This window comes from Lagopus leucura, unplaced genomic scaffold (assembly GCF_019238085.1).
Source record: "Lagopus leucura isolate 7727_CA_CO unplaced genomic scaffold, USGS_WTPT01 Super-Scaffold_100009, whole genome shotgun sequence".
In the NCBI taxonomy this organism is placed as follows: Eukaryota; Metazoa; Chordata; class Aves; order Galliformes; family Phasianidae; genus Lagopus; species Lagopus leucura.
In genome coordinates this window covers 18,433,924-18,457,319 of record NW_024962266.1, presented here as the reverse complement: position 1 = coordinate 18,457,319, position 23,396 = coordinate 18,433,924, and the positions used below count along the sequence as shown (strand labels likewise).

The following is a 23,396-nucleotide window of genomic DNA, read 5'->3' as shown; positions in this document are numbered from 1 at the left end:
CTCCATAGAAATAACGTTAAGATTTTTGCTTAAGTACCGTGCTTGCACTTAGCAAGTGGCACAAGTGGCCTTGTCTCCTCAGGCACCTGAAGGAGCTGATACCCAGAAATATTCGACATTTCATTTCCTCTGAAACTGGAATCACAACAGGCATTGTAATTTACATTTGTAACAACAAACCTACAGTTATAAGCAAAAACAACATATACTGCTTCCTAAGAAGCACTCACCACCTGCAGCAGATGCGTTACTGCTACTCTGCCACCTCACTGCTATTCACAGCCACGCATCTCCACACAGAGATCTCAGGAAATCAACTCTGAATGTTCAAACAGGCTGCCAGCACACCTCACTGCTGCAGGTAACAGCACACGACACTTCTCCACACAGAGGAACTTTCTTGTTCAAATCCTCCTAATTAACCCATAACTCCATATGCATATTGCAGTGCCCGTTTCATCAATCTCTTTGTACTATCAATCTTCCCTCTCTTGGATCTCAGACAAATTCCTTACCACAAAGTGGCACCTGACCCTTCTAGACAAATGACTTCAATTTGCAGTCAGTGACACTAAAAGCCTCTCTCTCCTATTTTGTATAGATCACGTAATTTAATTTCTTTAAAGAATTTATATGAATAAATATTTATAAGGTGATCTATGGGTATGGTTTTACATTCTGTCACACCATGTGCTGAAGGCTGCTCCAGGAAATTCCACAAGGAAACAAAGGCTACTGCAGTCATGTCTCTACACGGGGACATCAAGGGCATAGAAATAATCAGCTTAAAGCCATGTGATGCAGTGCTAAATCATGAAGGATATGTTACTGTTTAAAACATGAAAGTACCCCAAGAAGCATCTGAAGCTATACAAGAGCTTGGTCATCTTAAAAATAAATTACCTGAACAAAAAAAGTTTTTACAGACATGAAGACTGGTAACTGCATGTAAATACTTAACCACAATAAAAGGGCAAAGAAATGCAACTCTGTTGTACATCTGTAAGTCAATAGCGAGGCTAATTGAGCACAAAATTATATCGAAATATGCCAGTACTTTCCATTAGCAACATGCAGACATCAAAACCTTATGAACACCTGAAAAGGGGTTACACAGATTCATGTCTAAACCATTAAAGCATACCTGCAAGAGCTGGAGGAATACCAGTACTGCAGCCATAAGCAATCCCTAGATAAACTGTCGCTATGCATGAATTAGAAACCATAAGTGAATACAGAGTTTCTTCTAGATTCTTAAATTACAATAATAAATCAATATTTAACATATGAACATGGCCTAATTCAGCACCTTATTCTAGCAAATTTCTCTGTAAGGCAAATTTTTGAAAGTCAGGCATTTTCTCACACAATAAAATGCTAAATGGACAAAAAATATTAAGTGCTGCAGTATTTTGATTTGCAACTAATTACATACCTTTACTATGCCTGAATTGATGTGAAAATGTGTATTACTAGAAGACTGCAAGTTTTACTACTTCAAATTTCTGCATAATTTTCTCTTATTTGGGACTTCTCTCGAGCAGCAGTGACTCAGGTTATTCTGAATTTCAGTGTAACAGTACCCCCATAAGAACTTTACTAAGGACTGCTTATATTTATTAGGTTTTGTGATTTCTGCTACAATACAACCCCATTATAAACGCCCCCTTCCTCCCCACAATAACAGCTGTAACACACAGGTGCAATGCACACAGAAATGGCACAATGCCTCATGAACAAATACGGTCACCAGCTTAAGGGCCAGTCGTTACTGAATTGCTGGAGATTCCAAATTAAGAAGGCAGGTAGCTAAGCAACAGCAAGCTTCCTCCTGTGAACAGTTTTCTGCTGCACTCTCTTTAGTTCTGCTAGATTCATTATTCTGAGAACTTTGTAAGAAACAGTTAACAGGAAGTTGCTCCAAGTACTGTAATTGAGGAGAGGATAAAACAGTGCATTTTCAAACTGGATGGGTCTGCAGGGACCATAATGGAAAGTATCCAAGATTTTCATTGAAAGTGTTTTGTAAAACATACAGTACTTACTATTGCAATTAAAATTAGTTTTATTTAAGAAATAAAAAGTGTTATATCTGAAGTAGTAATTAAACTAAGAATGGTTTAGATTTATAATGTTAGATCAGAACAGAAGTAAGATTTAAAACACCGCATGGAAAACACTTTGATAAATACCATTATGATCTAACCCTATGGTCCACTTCCAGGAGAACTCAACTTTATATCAGTGTTCCAAGTTAAATACTGTATAGAAAAGTTAAACTCAGAACTCCTATTTGGATGGCAGCAGTAGATAAAGCAATGCACACGGTATAAACACAGCAGTATTACAGCCAGGAATGAAGCCATTCCCAGACAAGAAAAGGACAGGCCAACGCTTCTGTCTATGTCAACAGCTTGTTCTGTATGTTAGAGAGAAACTGGAGTTTCAAAGTGTCCTAAGCCCAGTTTTGGTGATACAAAACACCACCTTGGATCCCGGGGCTTTCTGGCAGGAGCAGCAGCTACTAGGGGAAGCTCTGTGCGTATCTCTCTGTAGATTTCTCCACCTCTGCCAGTCTTGGAGGTCAGCAGGCAGCAGCAGGAAGTGAATCACGTGTGCTGCTTGCCAGTGCAGTGTCCTGCATCATTATCAGGTCATTGAGGGAAATGCTATATATTTTAGGATGCAGATTTAAAAGTCATTCTCATTTGAATGTGTATTTCTATTTCTTTCACATTACAATACTACAATGAAGATACCTAATTTTATGTTATGGTCTGATTTACAGACCATTACTGAAATCTGGAAAAAAAGGTCTTTGAAATCCAAGGCTGACCTCAGACCTAGGGCTGAAACAGTTCACCTGCTTCTCGACTCAGGAAAAAAACTGATCTCAGGCCAAAGGATATGGAGGGGCCAAATTCTACCACACAGCACACCATGCCAAGAGCCCTTCACGTATTTCTCAGAGACGCTCCATACAAATTCAGGTTTGCTTCCAATTTAAAATTTCAGACCACACAATCATTGTATAATTCTTGTACACACGACAAAGCTTAATTTCAGAACAAATTTACATGCATCACAATTAAATCACAGCACAAAACATATCCTCAGAGCTTTTTGTGTAAGTATGCACTTCTAATTTAATGGTTACCATTTTGATTTGTGATCCCCACGGTGGGGTGGGGGAAATCAAATAATTCCAGCCATCTAGAAATAGTTTAATCCTCTTCTGTGCCCATAGCAAGATGACAGTCATAACAGAACTCCAACACAAGCAGTTCCTGTTAATCTGCAAAATATTTTAAAGCCTTTTGTCTAATCTCCTGGTTTGTATTTATTAACCACAGTGCCACGATTACTGATATCTCTAGTGTTAATAAAATGGTGAAGAAAGTTCATTCATCGACAAAAACTCGTGGACAACATGAGTTTTACCAACATCTGCATTTTAAATATGTACTTCGAAAATTTTACAGTCACCATAAAACAAATACTGTAGTTTTCATTTCCTTCTAAAATATGTAATCTGTAGGGCTTATTAGAAATGATCCGCTACTTCAAAAAGGGCTGCTCATTTGCTATTTTCTACTTTCAGTGTTATCTCTCAGCATTATATAGCACTTTAAAGTGTTTTTGGTGGTTTAACAGTTATTCATTAATCTTCCAACCTCTGACACAACACATAATATACTTCTTATAATCAAAGGGAGCCTTCCCAGCACCTGAGACCCAGTGCAGCTCAATTCCAGACAAGCCAGTGCTCATACGAACAATGCCTGGCAAACAGGGATTGTGCTAAAGGGCCCTCCAAACCAAGATGTGTGATTTGATACAACCAAAGCCAACAAACACAGCTCTGCACTGACAGCTGTAATGATTCACATCTATCTTTGGCAGACTAGCACTGCAGAACTCTGCTGAGGTAAGAGGGCTGAGCTCTACCTGCTCAGTTACAAGTGCCATTATGACACTTACAAGCATACATACACCGAAGGATGGAGATGAAGAAAAACTATATATATATAAAATCACATCTATTTAAGACCTACTAAGCAAATTATATTTAAATTCACATTCATTCATATACTTCTAGGAAGCCACGATCATAATTTTCATAAAAGAGCACTTACATCCACATCAGATATATGAAATAGATTCGCAAACACTGAGCTTCATGCCAACTGAAACATGCAAAAATAGAAGATAAGCAGAGTAATTAGACAGACTTGATATTAAAAGTTGGCCACCATTACTTCAAGAAGCATCCTTCTCAAAAATGTTTGTAATTAATTTAAACAAGAAGAAGATTATTAGCAAAAACAAGACTAAAGACATTCAGCACATGGTGATAAACTTTCTTGACTGGAGGTGAGAAACTAGGGATTGTGCACTAGTGGCTGCACCTCCATGGCCAGGACCTCCAAAAACGATCAGATGTAAAAGTGACTCACCTGCTGCAACCCAAATGTTGGGTTAAGCAGACAGAAAAGGCTGTTGCAAAAGAACAAAAGTTGTGAAAAGGGTCTGCAGAGGCTGCTCTTGGGGCAAAGTTATCTTGTATTTATATTTGCTAGAAAGGTGTAAAGTGTGCCAACCCACTCTCACAACTCCATTTTTGGAGCAGCATACATTGCCCACTTTCCCCTAGGGAAGCTTTACCTTAAAGTCTTTTACAGGGCAGATGTTGTTGCTACAGCAACTCAAAGCCAGTGGGAGCAGAACCAGAACCAATAACCCAGCTCAACAGAGAAGAGGCCTCATCCTGTCCCCATCTGGGAGATGCACACCGGGCAGCCCTGCCTCCTGCTGGGGAGCTCCACCTGGATTTCCCATGGTGTCACTGCCTCAAGGTGAACCCTTCTAAGTACCTGTAAATCAATGGATTCTGAAGCAGTTTCTTTCTTTTCTTTTCTTTCATCTCATAAAATTAATTGCATGCCTCAAAACTTCCATTATGAAGCAGAATTTTGATCACTCACATTCAAATGAAGTTTTATCTGTTTATATGGAGAAACCATGATGTTCATCAATTGCTGTCAAAGTAGCAGTGACAGTTCTAACCACGCTTTTTTTTTCCTGGATATCCCACGAGTAACTCCTCATTCATTTCCAGGTGGCAGGCAATATTAACAACAGATGTTAGACAACATTAGATCTTATACTCAATATGTCATACTGAGTCCAAAATCTAATCAAATATCTTAACAGCTACATTTAAAGAAACTGAAATCCAAATCAATATTCTCTATTAGCGTACTTTTCACTGCTCATTTTTTAAATGTCTCTGGGATCTCTACAACTATAATTTTGAAAGTTCTCCTTTGCCATGAGCTCTGTGTGACATTTTACCTGTGCAGGTTTTTCTAGCTGTGGCTTGTACAACTCAAAACTGCATTATAGTTAAGAGGTAGGCATGAGAAAAAAATGGATAGGGGAAGAAGGACTGAGGCAAACACTGCCCACACATTTATATCAGCAAGATCGAACATAGATGTGTTTCTACTGCCACACGTTTTCATTTTCAGTGAGAAATCAGGCTACCACAGCTGCTGATAGATCTGTTTCCCATCACAACCCTGCTTTTAAAAGCAATTGTTGTCTGCAGTGCTTTTGCACTCATGTGCCAGACAAGTATTCTCACCCAAGTTTATGTTGCATATACTCTCCCTGTGAGCAGAAGAAAAAAAAAAATAGCTAAAGGAGTAAGAACTCTTCTGAAATATCAACTCAAAACTTTTGGCAGTTCTAGCTGCTATACAGCCTTGAAAACAAATCATAAAACATGGAAGCAATACAGGAACTTACCTTGTGGTTGCACATAATTAGACTACAACAGAAAGCCATTTATGTTACACCTCATGTGTCAAATAACAAAGAGACCCTGAGAGCAGATTCATTCCTGTAAAGAGTTTTTGTTGGCAGCTGCCATTGAGAAAGAATGGCAGATTTATGGTGTCATAAATATTCAGCGTTCCTGTTCCCCCATATCATTTGCATGACACCAGTTCATCAGTCAGATGCTACCTGGGGCTCAACAGTCCATCTTTCTGGAAGAATGAATGAGTGAGTATAGCTGAGCACGTACCCCCACAGATAAACACATCAGTACGTGCAATACCAGCACTGATCTGAAAGGTAAGTCCTTTAAAAAGATGAAACCACAGATCTTCATATCTAACAGCAAACCAGTTCCTCTTTAGCTTCCTCCCACCTAAATTAACCACTGGTTATTGCCCTACTGGTGCCACGCTGTCACTCAGTCCCACGTAAGTACTAATGGTCTGACAGCTCTTTGTAGATGGACCTTCAGAACTCTTTGCACGCAATCCTTCTAAAAACATGAGATCCCTCTCTATCTCAAAGCGTCCCTCCGCTGGAGCTGGGTTTCTCCAGGAACTCTGAGTCACAAGAGACAACATGCAGGGAAAGGGTGCTGGGAGCAGAGCGGCTGAGGGCAGGTAAAGCACGACAGAAGTGTCTGCCTGCACGAAGCTGAACCGCGCACACACACACACACAGGATTTCCAGGAGAACAATGAGACAGGATGCTGTCCTATCTGCTGTCCTGTCTGCTCAACAATATAATCAGAGCTCTCCCATTCCTGGAGTCTTCATTCATTTACCCCTTCCACCCATTCTTAAAATGGAAATGATTTCATCAAATTTCAACTCTCTGAATTATTTAGGAAAACAATTCCAGACAGAGCACCAGAGAGCAGCCTGCCAATATCTCTATCTCCAGCCATTCATCAGTCCTGTCAAGAGCTTGTGAGCTACACTGCCATGCTCCTCGCAGCACGCTACTGAGGGGTAAACAAACTATAATTAACTTAACACAAAGTATCACCAACAACACCTCACTGAGTTACATGGTTAAGTGGGATAAATGTGTGAATATATTTGTAGCTAACAGTGCCATCACCTGAGGAAAAATGTTCAGCAAAGTATCTACCATCACAGGCAGCTCCACAAAATATGTCAAGCTAAAATTGATAACATTCTATTCTGTCCTTACCAGTGTAAGTTTATTCTAACAGCTACTTCTTATCCTGCATACACTCAGAAGAAATATAGCCGATAGAATGAAAAAAATGGAAAACTATTACTGTTAATTTTACTATTCACTGAAATAAACACTGTCTAACAGAGAAATTTCCATGTGTAAACAGTAAAAAACTAATGATTAAAAAAAAACAAACAAAGTTATGTGAGAAACTGAAGCATTACAGAGCACTGAACTGACACCAGAACACTGAAATTAAACTTTGCATCTTGGACAACCCACTGTAACTTCAGTAATCCGTTTCCCATAGAAATGTTCTGATCCTGCACCTTTTTAGTGACAGGTAAAACAAAGCACAGAATGTAGTCTTAGGCTCAAATTGCACACGACTCCACCAAAAGCACACTAACAGTATTTTTATACCCTGCGCCACCAAGAGTAAGCAATTGTTTTAACAAATACTTTGCCCTTTGCCTGTGGATCTAACAAGGTCCCCTCCTCCACCTTCTGGCTTGCCTGGGCTGCAGAGTGAAGAGGAATTGTGCAGGGCTTCATCTACAGAGGCTGCTCTGGAAATACTGCCTCCTATTTATTTCCATGGAAACTACAACTGATGCAAAGAGTGCAATAACACAATTCAATAGAGCACATTCTCAGCTACAAAACACTCTTTTCAACATAGTCAATACCATTAGCTGTACCATTACGTGTTATGATACAGACAAGATTGATAATTAAATTCCATAATAATTAAAAAAATAAGTGCAATAGCTCTGCATTCTTTGATATTTTCAGCATCTTTAATAGAATCAATGCTTATATTAAAAGGCAATGAATCAAGTTATTAAAGTAACATTTTTTCATACAAATCTTTATTGCTGCTGCTGACCATGATGCTAATGAGCATGACAGTTTCTACAACCCCAAAATTCCAGTGCTAGGAATTATATGTTCACACTTAATTTTTGTGGCTTAGCTGTCTTCATCTAATATCAATATTTTGTACTTGGACATAATTTAGAATAGGGGAACCACTCTTATAAAACTATTTCAATCCATTAGGCAAATTTTCTCACTACGATATGAAAACTGTCAACTACTTAATTAGCACACCTACTTCTCCCAAGCCTCTAAGTGCACCTCAGCTATGTTTTATGATGGCCCAAGGACAAGAAATAAAAAAGAAACCACAACACATCAATTATGTCTCTACTCAATTGTACAGCTATTTTAAAATGTGTGAACAGTTAAGACAAAATTGAAAAATTACCATAATAGGCTTTTGACACTTCCCTGCTTAAGCAAAAATTAATTCTATCTCCCTGTTCTTAATGCAAAGCCTTTATAATTTTACTAATCTCAAGTTCCCACAAGCGGGAACACAATACTTTCAAGTACAAGAGTATGAGGCTTGGCATCTCCTCTTTTTAGTTATGCAGTTTATTTGATGGAAGTCTAAACCGCTAAGCCTCCCTTTGTGCTTAATATAAGCCATCCTCAGTGGAAATACAAGTTAATTTAAGTGAAATGAAGTTTTAGGAAGAATGAATTCTCTTGCACAGAAAGCTTCACTAAAAGAAAGCTTTCTTAAAGCAGCATCTGTTTCCTGAGTTGCTCTAGAACCAGGAATAAAAAATAAACTAAAACGAAGAAAGATTTATAAAAGTTATTTTTCCTTGTGAACATCATAAATGTAAAAAACCACCTAATGGAATACCTTACTTATCATTTTCCTGCATGTTTTCAGTTTCATCTTATCACGCATGAAGAAGCTTTATCAGCGTAACGAATTAGTGTGTTCTAAGCATAAGAACTTTCTGTTTTATTACCAGTGATTATTATTATGCTCACTGCTTATGTTACAAAGTAAATCTAATATATTGCTGTCATGCATTTCCAGATACAATAAGGTGTGTGGATCACACACTAAATTTACAGAGTTATGTCATAATTTTCTTTATCCTCCACCACAGTTCACATATTTGTACATCAGATGCTATACTGCAGCAGCACATGGTGTGTTATGATGCCTACAAATCTATTAAGGTCACAGAAAGCCTGTGCATATATTTAGTCTATTCCCATGTGAGTCAGAAGTATATTATTTGCATACCATTATGCACTGAAAACCTATTCAGTTATCCCCACTGGAGACAACACTCCACAGTGACCTAAATAGTATTCACTTTCCCAATATTTGCAGGAATACCAAATAAATGGAACCTAGTGCAGATAGACCCAAAAAGAGACAAACATCTAAGAATCTGGGCTTATGAATGACCAATGATCCAATAATAATGAATGGAGATCAGTGCATAACCAAAAAGAAAAAAATACATATATCACATGGATGCAATGAATGGTGAAAAATGTAAATTTTTCTTAACAGAGGACTGTAACACTGTGACTGAAAGCAATTTTCAGAGAGAATTTTTCTAAGAAAGCTCTGATGTCGCCCAAGCTTATTACAAGCACAAAGGTGGGTAAAGAGACTCAAATCACAGAATTCACTTAAAAAAAAATAACTTCCCTACACTGTCAGCAACAGCAGCAGTTCTAATATCAGCTGCCCAAAACAGAGCAAGATAGGTATTCATATTTATCTGTTAACAACTGAGACTCCTGGACACACACACACACACTGCTCCTTCCTAACAGCTGCAATATCATGCACACCTCACAATAATCCCAAACACGTACTAAGGTGTAGTTACTGTCCTCCTAATTTATATTCCCCCTATAATTAAGGTATTTTGATTAAACATCTAACAACTCGCTCGCTCTCTTTGTCATTTTTCCTGACCTTAATATAGGTCAGCAAGGGGAGCATACAAACAAAGCATTGATGCACTTTGTGCAGAAAGTCAGGACTGATTAACATAACAGTCCTTCATGGCTCTATACAAATAAAATCTCTCACTGTTAACTTTATTTTGCTTGTTGCCAACATGCTATATGAAGTTTACTTTAAGCTGTAAGCAATTTTGAACCTGTCTCTTTCTGTAAAGCTCTAAGCATATTTACAGCACAGTATAAACAATAACCACTGTCTTAAAATCATGACTGTGGGCAGGCTGTAAAGTGCAATAAAAGGTGATCATGGCATGATCAAGACAAAAGCCAAGATAAAATGTATAAAGATTGATATATTAAAAGGTTTGTGCATATAGGATCATGAAACACATACAGAAAAATAGCTTACATATTTTCTGTCTGAATCAGGCACGTAAGGAAATATAACAGTTCTTAGAGCTTATGGTCATACATCTATTAATGACCCTCCAGATGCAGTCACCTGTAGTTCAGATGAATAAGCCACGAAGATACATAGCACTCTCTGAAGCCTGACATGTTACAGTCACTTCTTGAACCTCTCCCTTCATTTCAAATCTTAGGTAATGCTTTAGAAGTAAATTATTTCAGAAATTATGTCTTAAAGAAGCTGCAGCTCCAACATGGCACCTCTAACAATTACAGCTACTTGAGTGCCTGGGTATCTTCTCATATATTTTTAACAGTACATCTGACAGTTCTGCATGCTGGTCATATGAAAATGATATTTCATAAGCCCAATACATTAAATGACTGACACCACATTCACACATAATGCCTCATATTATCACTACTCTCAAGCACAAGCTGAGCACTCCCATAATATGCACAAAGGTCTCTAATTTATTCCCATACCTGCTTTCCAGAGTAACAATTAGTTTCTCTCTCACCTACTCATGAGAAATATAGACAAACATTTTCAAGCAATATATGTATACTTTACCAGTTTTGGCTTATACCATCTATTTTAGATGGCCTCAGAAACTCTGTAGTCAAGCCAGGCTGAAACATGTCTTGCAATACTTATGGCAAGAAAAAAAAACAACCACCCTCAATCTCCAGTGCCTCTGAGCGGCTGGGACAGGTCATGCATGGCAAAGCCACCCTTCCCTGGCATACAGAAAATGTTCAATGCTGTATTTCTACCAGGAAACAGTTAAAAGCAAGAACCCCACAACTGACTGCTAGGTGCCTCACGCAAGCTACCTTTCAGCACATTTGCTCATTCAATCCATTGTATTCAGCCATAATTGGAAGAATTTAATACTACATTCAGTTCCCCTGTAATGCTCGGTCAGCAACAAAAAAACTAACGCTTTTTCTCTGGCTCTAACAAGCAGTGTTGTGTGCAGACAAAAGAAGAATTCCCCATGCATGAATATTTTGGTAGTCAATCCTTATGGAAATGAATTTCCTTGTAATTACTGCTAAATTTTTAAGATTTAGAAAGCAGCATCTGAAGGAAAAATAATTCCAAAATAGTTATCTTTATTGTGTCACAAAGACTGAGAGATTCCACCTAATACTTCAATTTAATTAAGAGATAAAGAAGCAAAACTTCAAGACTGTGGTTGAGAAACAGAAAAATAATGATTCTGAATAGGCAGAGAGTGATCACCTGCAGCAGTCCTTTAATGGGAAGAGGGAAGAAAAGAGACAGCTTTATACTGTGTCTCAGTTTCCAGAATGTTTCCCATCACGTTCAGGTGAAAAGCATAACAAAACAGAGGTAGCTGAGCCTTGCCTGTAAAAGCAGACCATCACTGATTTATGCTAACTCCTTATCATTGTATCCTGTGATCATGAAGAACAGATGAGAAAAACAGCAGCACATAAAAAAAAATAAATAAATAAATTTATTTTTTTTACAAAAATACTTTATGCTACACTTAGAAATATGCTCTGTTTCAAGAGTACTAGGACATCACTTATGAGACTTCTGACTGAGGGTAAAAAGAATATCGACCTTGCTTGTGTGTATTAATGGCTTACACAGAGGATACTGAGCATCATCACTCCTGCTGCAGTAATTCTAGATGAAGAACTGCCTGAAAATGTTGCAGGTTTAATGCTTGCCACTGAAGATCTGTAGCAGTTATAACCAAGTCAAGAATGTGTTTGGTGATTTCTTGGGATGAGCCAGAGAAAATAGGGGACTATTACATTACATTACATACATACATACTAATACATACATTATTACATTATTTTATTTTTGTAAATTATTAATAGAAAATAGTACTATTAAAATAATTACACACTCTAGATTTAATAGTACACATTACATACATTGCATGGCTCACATATGGCACAAACCAGCCTTAACATCAGAAGCAGCACTGGGGAGTAAATATCCATGCACCTACTTGTATCACACTGCTGACAGGAAGGCCTTTGTGCCCTGCTTTGGTGGCAGTAACATGTGCAGTAACAGCTTCTGACAGGTTTGTTTTGCTCCTTCTGAACAGAAAGTTTTATCCAAAGTAGCATTAAATGAAGCCAAAACAAATTTAAACAATTGCAACACTGAGAGAAATTTAATCCATATTATGTATCTCACCTGGAGGAAAAAAGCAAGTTCTTATTTACTAGATAACATCCAGTTATGATTCCACTTCACACCACATCCATGAGAGCTGTAAAATGCAGGTAAACTACCACTAGGTTACAGAATTCACAAACTTATTTAACATAGATGAGAAAGAAAACTACTGCAAAAAAAAACGTATTAAAACACTCTATTTCCTAACTTCAACACACTCCAAGAGCCAGAGATGAAGGGCTGGTTCAACAAAAGATGTGCAACACAGCTGGGTTTTGTTCTGTGCATGAATGGAGTCAGAACAGCTGAGCCCTGAAGGGAGCTCAGGTCAGCTGGTGAGGAAGAAGACATCCACAGACTTTCCTGACATGAATCAGAAACATCTTTTTTCACCTCTAGTCCACTACAGAGAGACATGAACATCAGAACACGTTGCTGCTCTTGGCGTATATTCCAAAAAGGCCATAGGAAGCAGCACAGCATTAAGAGCACAGCACCATTCTAAGCATGCTGCTGGTGCTGCTCCAAACTACAAAAGTAAAACCTAAGCCAGACAGGTGTCCCAGAGTAAGGCAACACGATGCAAGGCTTTTGCCTACCTAATGAAATGGACTCCAGGTCTCCCTGTGTTGGCTAACATCATATTTCATTACAATGAAATTGGATTTTGAATCTATAACATGAAAAATTTGATTTTTTAATCATCACCTTCCCCAAAAATCAGTTCTCGGAATGAAAAGCTTTCCTGAGAAGTCCTGTGACTGTCCTAAGAGTTGAAAAAAGAAAAAAATAAAAACCCAAAACAACAACAAAAAAAAGGATCTTCTGATGAAACGTCACATTTCACCTCTGACAGCATCCCGCTGGATACAGTGACCAGGCTTTTATAAAAGCAAGCTATGCTTTGAAGTCATTTTTAAACATATGTGCAGGGATGGATTTTCAGAGAACACATAAGCAGTAGAGTCTAAAACTTTACACATCCAGACTGACATATCTTAGTATCACAAGGTGCTTTTGAACCCTCTAGCATGTAAAGACACCAGAAAAAGCAAGTATCAATTATCAAAGTACTTAGAAATTTTTTAAATAAATTATTATCCATAAAACAAAATTACTGTCCACATCAAAAACAAATAAATACTTGTGCTACCATTGTTCTAATCAGCACTTTGCATGCTTGACTACAGTTTTGAACATCCCTCACAGTCTCCACAAAGTGCAAATAGGAATCAAGAGTCCACCAACAGGACAGAACCAGGCCAAACGCAAGGCCTCTCCTTGAACATAACTGCCAAAGGGCAGCAATGGGGTAGGGGAAGGCACCAGTGTGACCCCAGAACATTAAAGTTATGCTTTACTGACAATGTATCAACATGTAATTTCTCAAATCAGGGTTAATTTCTCAAAGACACAACTTAAATTCATGTTTGTGAATATATTTGATACAGAGCTAAAATTGTTGTGTTATAGGCAAATCAAAAATACTTCAAAAACTTATACATGTTGCTTTCTATTCTCCTAATATTGTTTCAACAATTTCTGCCAAATGTTGCTATAGAAAATCTCTCCCAATTAAACTAGCATGACACAGTAGTAACACTGATGAATGCAATAAATTTACATTGCTCTACTATAAGAGAACAAAGTTCCAAGAATGAATAAACACTAAATTCCAAGCCAAAAGGATTTTTTTAGCCAATATTTACAGAACCCCAGAAACTACGGAAACTTAAACCTTCTTGGAAGACTCAGTACAGAAGTGCATTCATCTCTGATGGCCATCAGCCTGTCTGTCTGTAACTCTGAATATTCCTTTCCCATCTTTTCTCTTGAATTTCTTATCTCATTTCCCTCATTGTGGACCTCAGTCAATATCCCCAAGCTGGACTTGACGGGGCAAGTTCTTAATGCCCACTGAGTCTAAACTGAGCGAAGCTAATGGTACAGTTCCAAAGGGTGCTCACATGTTTTGCTCAACTGGGATGTGTAATAAAAAAGCACAGAGTTTGTGGAGTCTCCTTTTCTGGAGATATTCAAGATCCACCTGGACACCCACCTGTGCAACCTACTTCAGCAGGGGCACTGGACTCAACGATCTCTAGAGGTCCCTTCCAATCCCTACAATTCCGATTCTACAATCAACACACCAGAGTTAGCAGGCTCTTATGGTTATCTCCTGAGATACAAAAGGCATTTTCCATTGAAGCTTCTACAGAGAGAGGCTACAGTAATGCATTGGTTAAAAACGTCACAAAACAAACATGTACCACCTAAAAGAAATTTCATCCAATTTCATTGGGAAATCTTCACAACATTTTCTCATGCATTTCCCCACATGAGAAAGCATCCAGAAACCCTTTATTTTACATAAATCTGAAACTGTAAGCCAGGTCAATTTTTAATCCCTGCCAAGAGTAAGAAGTTGGTTTCCTGAAATGCCATCCTGTTTTAACAGCGTATTAATTTATCTGCTTAATATTTTACCATGGACTAAAATAAATATGTATGCAAGCTGATTCTATTCTGAATTTGCTGTTTCATTTTGTTTTCAATTATAACATCAGAAAAATCTGGCATTTATCCATTGAAATATGCCTTTCATCAATAAAACATTCTTCCATCAGTAAGACACCTGTAACAATTTAAATCTCTTCAATATCCTAAATCTCAGTTAGGCAAAATATATTACTGCACAGTGACATTCATAGCATGAGCACTGTCACTGAAGTTAAGTACTTTTATTAAAATACCATGCTGAATTGGAGGCTCAGCAATGAATATCCTTAATGATATATAAAAAAAATCTTGTCAAATGCAGTTTTGCTTATTCTTTCAATAGACCTATTTTCACTAAAGTCAAACACAGAATGAATAGCTCTCTTTTTTCTCCAGCTTTTGGCCTTACTTTTCATAAACTCATCCTATGCAGCTGCATTGCACACATTACGGTACACAAAGAATCTCATTTTAGAAGGCCACCCAAGGTAGGCACTCCTCTGAAAGCTTAACTTTTCCCATTTTTGAAGTATATATTGACTATATTCCTCAACTGGTATATATATATCTTTTTAAGTTCAGTTAAATACGCATGTTCTTCCTTTTTTTTATTTTCCTTCCAAAATAGAGAAAACTATTTACTTTGTTTACAAATGTTTAATTCTGGTACACGTCTAAAAATGGCTTAAATGTTACTATTTGTTTTCATTCTACTGCTTAATTTCTTTTTTTCACATCTGTCTTTTTAATTGACTGTGGTCTAACTACACTGGACATTAACATTTGTCTGAGAACAGGAACCGGGAATTTTATGGGGTTTTCATTCTTTTGTTTTTATGCTGCCTACAGTAATAATTAGTAGTACCATAAAGTTCAAGATCAAACTCCAAATCAGATTATTGTTGTCCTTTCGTTACATATTTTAGGATTTAATCCATCTAATTTTTCCTTATGGAATTGACAGATCAGAAATCACAAAAGTAGTTTCTCTTGGCTAATATAGTATTTTTTAAAATACCAGACATTAAGTACTGAAGGGTATGCTAGAAATCATGTGTAAATTCCCAAGGAAACTGTGTAGGGTCTTACTAATGTTCAAGAGCATAAATTAACAGTGGAATTTGGATAAAATTAGTGGCCATGTTGGCTGCTACATAAATAAAACACACCTTGGCATTACGTGGATTTAGGATAACTGTCTCTCTTTGGGAAGTTTTAACATGTACTTAATACAAATACAAATCCTGACTTATGCAACAGAATCATTTGCAATCTTCGCTGCTATTCCTAGCTAGTGGTAAGATACAGACAGGTTAACAAGAAAAAAAGGCCCAGAATTAACAGTGATTAACTTCAGATAAAGATTAACACCACAAACAGCATTCACTGTTTTTATTCATGCTATCTCTTTTACTTTCAAAGTAAAACAGAAATATTTGTTCTTATAAACTGAACATGGTCCTTGCCTTATGTTCCAATTATCAAAGGTCCCTCCGAAGCAATTCATTACAAACTTAGAAATGCTAATTCACTTGCACACTGGTGAAGAGTATCCTTAGCTGACTACAGCTAAGAGCCTCAAAAAAGGCAGCAACAACATGAAATCAGGACACGATGTCTGATTCCTGACATGATAACAATGGTCATTTTATTATGTTTCTTTACATCAAAAACATTTCTAGTTATGTTAGGGCTGACTTGCTGCTTTGTGTAGACTGGACCTACATTACTGGTAAATTCGTTACAGCAAACAAGAATATATAAAAGCATACTTTTGCCTTTCCACAGTGTAATATTCTATTACTGCAGTATAATACACAGTAGCTAAATGAACCCTTCCTTGGTTATTGCCCACCCAAGGTTGTAAAAATATTACTATGACATTTCATCTGGTCAACCATCTTAAAAGGTTAATTCTGTTTCCTATTTGAGATTTTTCTCTAGGTGAGATATTCTGTGCAGTTTCTATTTACTGATTCCAAACAACCCCCAAACTGTTTCATTGCTCACTCTCACTGTTAAGAACATATTGACTGGCTGCTTGCTCTGCTGTTTAATTCATTTATGCTGAGAGTCAGGCATGAAGGCAGAATTTTAAATGTGACATTTGCGGGCTGTTGGGTCATTTGAAGCCCTGACAACACCAGGGAGTTCCTGACATACAAACTGGTCCTGATTTCCAATCTTCCATGTTCTGAACACATCAGATATTCCTCCCAGAGGTGCAGATTTCAGCCAAAAGTTTTTAAATCCCTTGTGCTTACATCTTGCAGAAAAGACCTGTACATTTTAAAGTTTTAAAATAGAGCTTGTGTTTCTTTCCAGGTAAAACCAGCATTGCCTGCAGCATGCAACACAACTGCTCATAAACACCAACTGACAAAGGTATTTCAAAAGATCTACAATAATAATTATATTTGGACATTTCTTCCTGATTATTCTCATGTGTTCAAGCCAGCTCAGGATGACATCACAGCTTTATTTAACATTGCTGATTTGGCTTATTACTATCCTGATCCATATCATCTCCCAGTTTCCGGAATGGAAGTTTTTGTTGTCTCAAAAGACTTGGTGGACTGTACCATTTTTTTTCTCCTATGGGGAACTATCATAATGCTCCCCAGCTTTCAGGTCTATCTTTCATTGGGTACCTGATTACTTGAAGGATTCCACACTGTTGAGATACTACTAAGAAAGCAGTAATCTGACCTATTAATTCCTAAATTAGGGAAATCACAATTGCCTGTCCCTGAAGCAGGCTTAGCATCTACAAAGTTCAAAAACAAAATTCTGAGACAAAATTCCAAATGACTGCAACTGAATAGGTCTTCTTGCTTTCTTTCAAACATCACCAAGAACAGAGATGCGAAGTCTCAATATTCAGGTTTTACAGTATGTCTCAAGTTTTATGGATGTTACTTAGTCATCAGTCTTTCCACACAGTACGCAGAGTCCACTGTGGCTAACAGCCAGCCATCAGGCTTCAGAAGACATATGAATAAAGGCTGGGCATCTCATCTATCAGCAGGATGGACTGTGTGTCAGACCTTGAACTTTGAGAAAAGAGCAAGAAGGGATTATAGAATCTTCTGCAGAAGAAACATCTCTTCCTCCTTCTTGCCATAAGTTAACTAAAATTAGATATGCTATAATTAAAAACGTAGCCTGCCTTTCAATTCCAGCCCCAACTCCCTCATTAGAGTATCTGAATCAATGGAAAAGCATTGATTTGAAGTAAGGACACAGTAGGCAAAATCTAGGCAAAATCTCAATCTCTGTTTTCTGTTGTGAAAAACAAAAAGCAAACAAAGGCCTGTGCAAAGCAGGATGTATGATGACACTGCTGCAGTTGGAAGCAGAAATACTGCCAGCACCTCATTCCGAAGGGGACATTATTTTCCCCTCTCAACGCTTCACAGTTCCACAACAGCGATTCTATAGTTTGTCTGCTTTTTTGGGGAGCAGGAATATGATTTGGGAAAATACTCAAATTAGACAAAATTCATGGATTTTTTTCTTTAGCATCAGTACATACAACAATTTTAACAGTAACCTCTGAAGTGACAACTGTGTCATACAGCAAGTTATCATTTCATTGCCATGTTCTGAATAAGCCTTTTATAATTTAATGGTTGTCATCTGAACAAGAGTGTGTTGTTTTTACATACTTCTAGCACGAGCTCATTGATTTTGCATGACCTAGAAAAGCAGTTAGAATATTACAGATGTCGTTTATTCTCAAAGAAATTCCTCAAAATAGAAAGACTTACCTGGTGTATTATCTGAGCCACAGGAAGCTGATCAGCATATTTAAGTGGTTCTGTTGCCAACACATCCTTTGGCAGCCTGGGAAGAAATGAAGTTAACATTTATCAAAGTCAAAAAAATGTTTGTTAAATGAAATTACTGAAATTTAAGAATTTCTGGTATATCCCAGATACCAAAATTCTAGAAGTGATATTGTTTTGATTACAATGAAACAAAAGGATCTTCTTACATAGCTGAGTAAAATAATAAGTTCACTATAAACGAATGTTAATATTATTGTAGAGTTTTTTCACAACAAAAGCAGATAAATTGTCAATTTAGTGGCAGAAATCCATGAAAATCTCTCAGTTTAGTATCAAATGAACAAAGCATTGGTGAAAACTGGATCGAAAATCCCACAGGCAAGAAGCCTTATGAGTTCACAAAGCAGATCAGGATTGTTAATAACACAAGATTCTTCACTCTATCCTGCCAACATAACTCAAATATGACCACCCCAAAAGGCAAGAGGGTTTGTTTACTCTTTCTTCTTTTCCTGCCAGTGCATATCAGGATCCAGCTGATGACTTAAGCAACACAATGTTTCTGCATTAGAGAGCAGAGTAACATATATTATCTATTTCAAACAACAAGATGTTCCAAAAAAAAAATTGATGTTTCAAAGAACATCAACTTCGGGAGCAGAATACTTCACCAGCAAAATGCATCATACATCTCTAAGTTTCAAACAAACCACAGCTACAAATGAAAATGCAGGATCCATATGCATGTTCTCAAAAGAATATTTAAATGATAGTAAATGAGTACAAAAGTATGTTTTAAACCCTTTAATCATAATGCTTTCTTTAACTGAAACTCACAGCATTTGCTAAATTTTTAAAATATCATTCAAGGTTTTATCAGTTCCTTTAAAGAGCTCTAAGCATAGGAATTTCAGCAATATGAGAAGAAATAAAGGAAAAATGATCTCTACAAAACAAAACCCTTTCTACAATATTAATTGGAATTAGTTTCAGTCAAAAACATTGGCCAAAATGCTATTTTGCAAGTTCAGGTTACTAACTTATACTCATTTAATTCAAAACTGATACGAGGGCTTGCAGGGTTATGCCAGCTGCAGACTGGCTGCCAAGCATGAGACAGAAACTACAGACTGCCTCTGCAATGATAAAAGAGACAACCATAAATGCACATCTCTTTTCAACTTCTGAATTTTTGTTGTGGTTTGGAGCGCTTTTAAGTTTCACATAAGAGGCTGAATGAAAGAAAATTAAATAAGCAAGCTGTTAACTACTGAATTTGGTCCACTGAAACAGCTGATTTACTTACAAGGTTTTTACAAGGGACTGCTAATGGCAATGATGAATTTGTACTCACAAACTGCCACTTTCCAAACTTCAGTAGTAATGATTGGTGCTCCAAGGAGGTCAACGCTGAACAAGCTAATTATTTGTTTCACTGTTTTCTGTTGAAATACCAGTAAAAACTATCATCAATTCTGAAACAATATTCCAATTCTTTCTGCAGGAGAACTTGCATCCAGCTGTTTTCCTCACAAAGTAGCCACATCTTTTTTCAGTTGTTCTAAAACAGTTTCAAGTTCTCTGCTGGTTCAGCTGACTGGTGGTGGCATTGATTCTTTCTAAAAAGCATGAACTTTTTTCTTTTTTCTTTCCTCCCAATTAAAAAATATACGTAGGAAATGCATATGTAATCCAGAAGATACATGCTAATAAATGAATTCCTTTTTTAGTCCAACATGAGACATATCACTGTCTATTTACTTATCCACATCTGATGTGAATTTGAGCCCGTCAATTGATAAATTACCCTGATTTATGGATACCAGTCACATCAATGCACTTCTTAGCCACAGTTGTGCATATTAAAACACTGCACACAGAATACTCATTTGTATCTTGAATGCTTATTCCTGCAGTCTTTAAAAGGACAACGCAAAAGTCGGGGAAAAAAACTGCATCTCAAATCCCAAAACTGAAGATCTGAAGCTGCAAGTAACAGCTGAAACTACTCCAAACTGAATGTTAGCAGGAAATAAAAAAACCTTGTCTGTTCTATGAAGGACTTTGAACGTTTGGCAATGTTTTCTGTCTAGACAGAGTCAGCACCCTTTGCATAGTCAAACAACCTCCTCATCAACTGCAGAAAAAGACCTTTCTTTAAATGTCAATGGATTAAAAAGAGAAAAATTATCAATTTTGAGCCTTAGGAATCTTTACTGAAAAAACAGGGAGAGAAGAAAGAATAGTATAAACATATATGTTTATATGCATATTTTAAAGTAAAGTTAGATTTACATTGAAATTAGGCTGACAGGAGAATTTCAAGTTCAAGAAAGATTTTTTTAGTTTTTTCTAATCTATTTTCAGGAAAAAAAAAAAATCAAGCCAATTGAACTACACTACACTGTATATTTTATACTGATTACAAGATTTAGATAGACAAATTATTATATATGCACACATGTATACATATGTACATTAAGCACACACATACAGAGATAATTCAGAAGAATTCAGAACTGTTCTCTCCAAAGTTCTTCTGTACTCAGTGATTTACTAGCTGTCAAGACAACAGAAGAGCTTTGATTCTTCTCTCCTGCCTCCTCAACTGGATGAGCATGTATCTCAATCTTTAATATTAAACTGCATACATTAAATGCATGGGAGCTCAAAAAAGTGACAAAAAAGCTGTATGAAATATTGCCAAAGAATGTCCTTTACTTGGAGCAAGTCATTAACTTGAGCTAGCAGGTATGATAAAGCACTGTATCAATAAACTTTGGGCATTTGAGGTTACGGGCTAAGGTGCAAGAATAACTCACAGTAAGTGGCATTTGTAAATTTGACAACAGTAGCATGGTATTCATTATTATGATGTTGCAGTGCTATCATCTGAAGTTACAGCAGGGCATTTTGTCAAGAGAATGAACAGACCACCACCTCCTACCACCAAATGCTCAGCTCACTCTAAGAAAAATCAGCTGTGAAGAGGATATGCAGATAATTGAGCCAAACAAAAACATCAAGCTCTCACTGAACATAAATTTTTTTTTTGCCTATATTTATAAGCACGTATAAGACAAATACAGCTATCTGAGCCTAAGACAAATACAGCTATCAGAGCCTAAAACCCCCTGGAAGTAGACACATTTACTATATTTTAAATAGTCTTTTTAATATAGAACAGACACAACTGGTTGCCAATAAGATCCAGCAACACCATGTACCTCCCTTCCCCAAAGCAGCAGCATCCTAAACTGGTTACTTTTGGCAACCAGTACAGCCTGAGCCATGTGCAAACATTGGGACAGCACTACTTCTAGTGAGAAAAACTATGCTGACAGATAAACACCACAGAACTGCAATACAGTACATACATCTGTCTAATTCGTGAGCACAGAACACTGTCATACTCCATCAAGAGAATTAGTCAGCGTGGTCAGCTTTGCAATCAAATTTTAAAAAGCAACAATCAGGACAGTCAGTATAAAGAATGATGGGAAAACCTACTGCAAAACTGCAACAGAATCCTACACGAGCCCCACTGTAGCTGAGCCTCATTGGCTGGATGAATTACCTGTAAAAGACTCTTCTAAAAGGACAGAAAGGCCGTAACTAGAAAGGAGAAAAAAGTTGACACAGAGGACATTCTATTTCCTCCTGTGTTTTTAGGGTGGCTGAAGAAGAACAGGTCAGGAAAAAGATCATATTCATTGCCATGTTTCTGACCTTGCTTTTCTCTTTCAGACAGACACAAGGAAGTTGCTTATTTTGCTCACAGAATTTCCAGATGCCTGGAATTGCATTCATTTTTGTTAAAAAGCAGTTATGTCAGGAAAAAAAAATACAGAAAGTCACCTCAGTGGATTGAATTTGTGCTCAAATCACGAGGTAATTTGAGGCTGTAAATTCACAAAATCATTTGGCCTCACTTTTTACTTCACTGATATTTGACACTTAAACCTCTATAACATTATGAGCTAATTTGTTGTAATACATATTTCTTTGTATGCTTGATGTCTTTCAAAACAATTCTACTACAAAAAACAAAAGTCATCTTTCATGAATTAATTTTCCAGTGAGAAATGCTCCTTTCTGTCTCAATTGAGCATGACAGCAGAGTGCTGCCAACAGTGGCAAAGCAAGCTAACACAGCAGCACATCAGCACATACTGCATCACGCCTGACAGCTGGTAAGCAAAGCATAAGGAGATCTCGATTTTTATAGAGAAGACTAGGAAGAAACAGAAAATCAGAAGAGATGCGGGAAGCAGTAAGAGAGCAAAAGAGGAGGATCCCGAAAAATTCAATTTGGAAGTTATTTTTATACTGCTGCTGTGAGCGTTCTCAGATGGAGGAAAGTAAGCATAAAACAGACACTATGGAAAGTGAGTCTAAATCCAGTAAAATGTGTCAAGATAGTGAAAAATCTTATTTGTTATTTACATTTACATGTTCTTTCTTATGGGAAAATTCCTGAGAGACCCAATGAGTGCTGAAATACAAATCCTTACAATCAAGAAGTGGCATATTTTGCCACAAGTGCTATGGTCTGCTACACAGAATAGCTGCAATGGCTTTAGGGCATAGACATATTTCATCTCATGCAAGCATTGTAAAAAAATACAAGAAAAAAGAGCAGCATGTGATCACTACCTGGTTTGCTCATGGCAGAAATGTGCAGTTAGGACACTTCAGGAAAGAGAAAAGACTTGATAATCAG

The 23,396-nt window shown here is 37.1% G+C and overlaps 1 protein-coding gene across 1 annotated transcript in view; it reads right to left on the bottom strand.

The window, feature by feature from the left end:
* The window catches only part of PIGK (phosphatidylinositol glycan anchor biosynthesis class K), a 65,040-nt gene that overhangs the window by 2,172 nt on the left and 39,472 nt on the right, over window positions 1-23,396 (bottom strand). Inside the window, exon 10 of the mRNA XM_042873078.1 lies at window positions 18,653-18,728. Within this exon, the coding sequence (XP_042729012.1) occupies window positions 18,653-18,728 (76 nt within the window). The remainder of the gene's footprint in view (window positions 1-18,652; window positions 18,729-23,396) is intronic.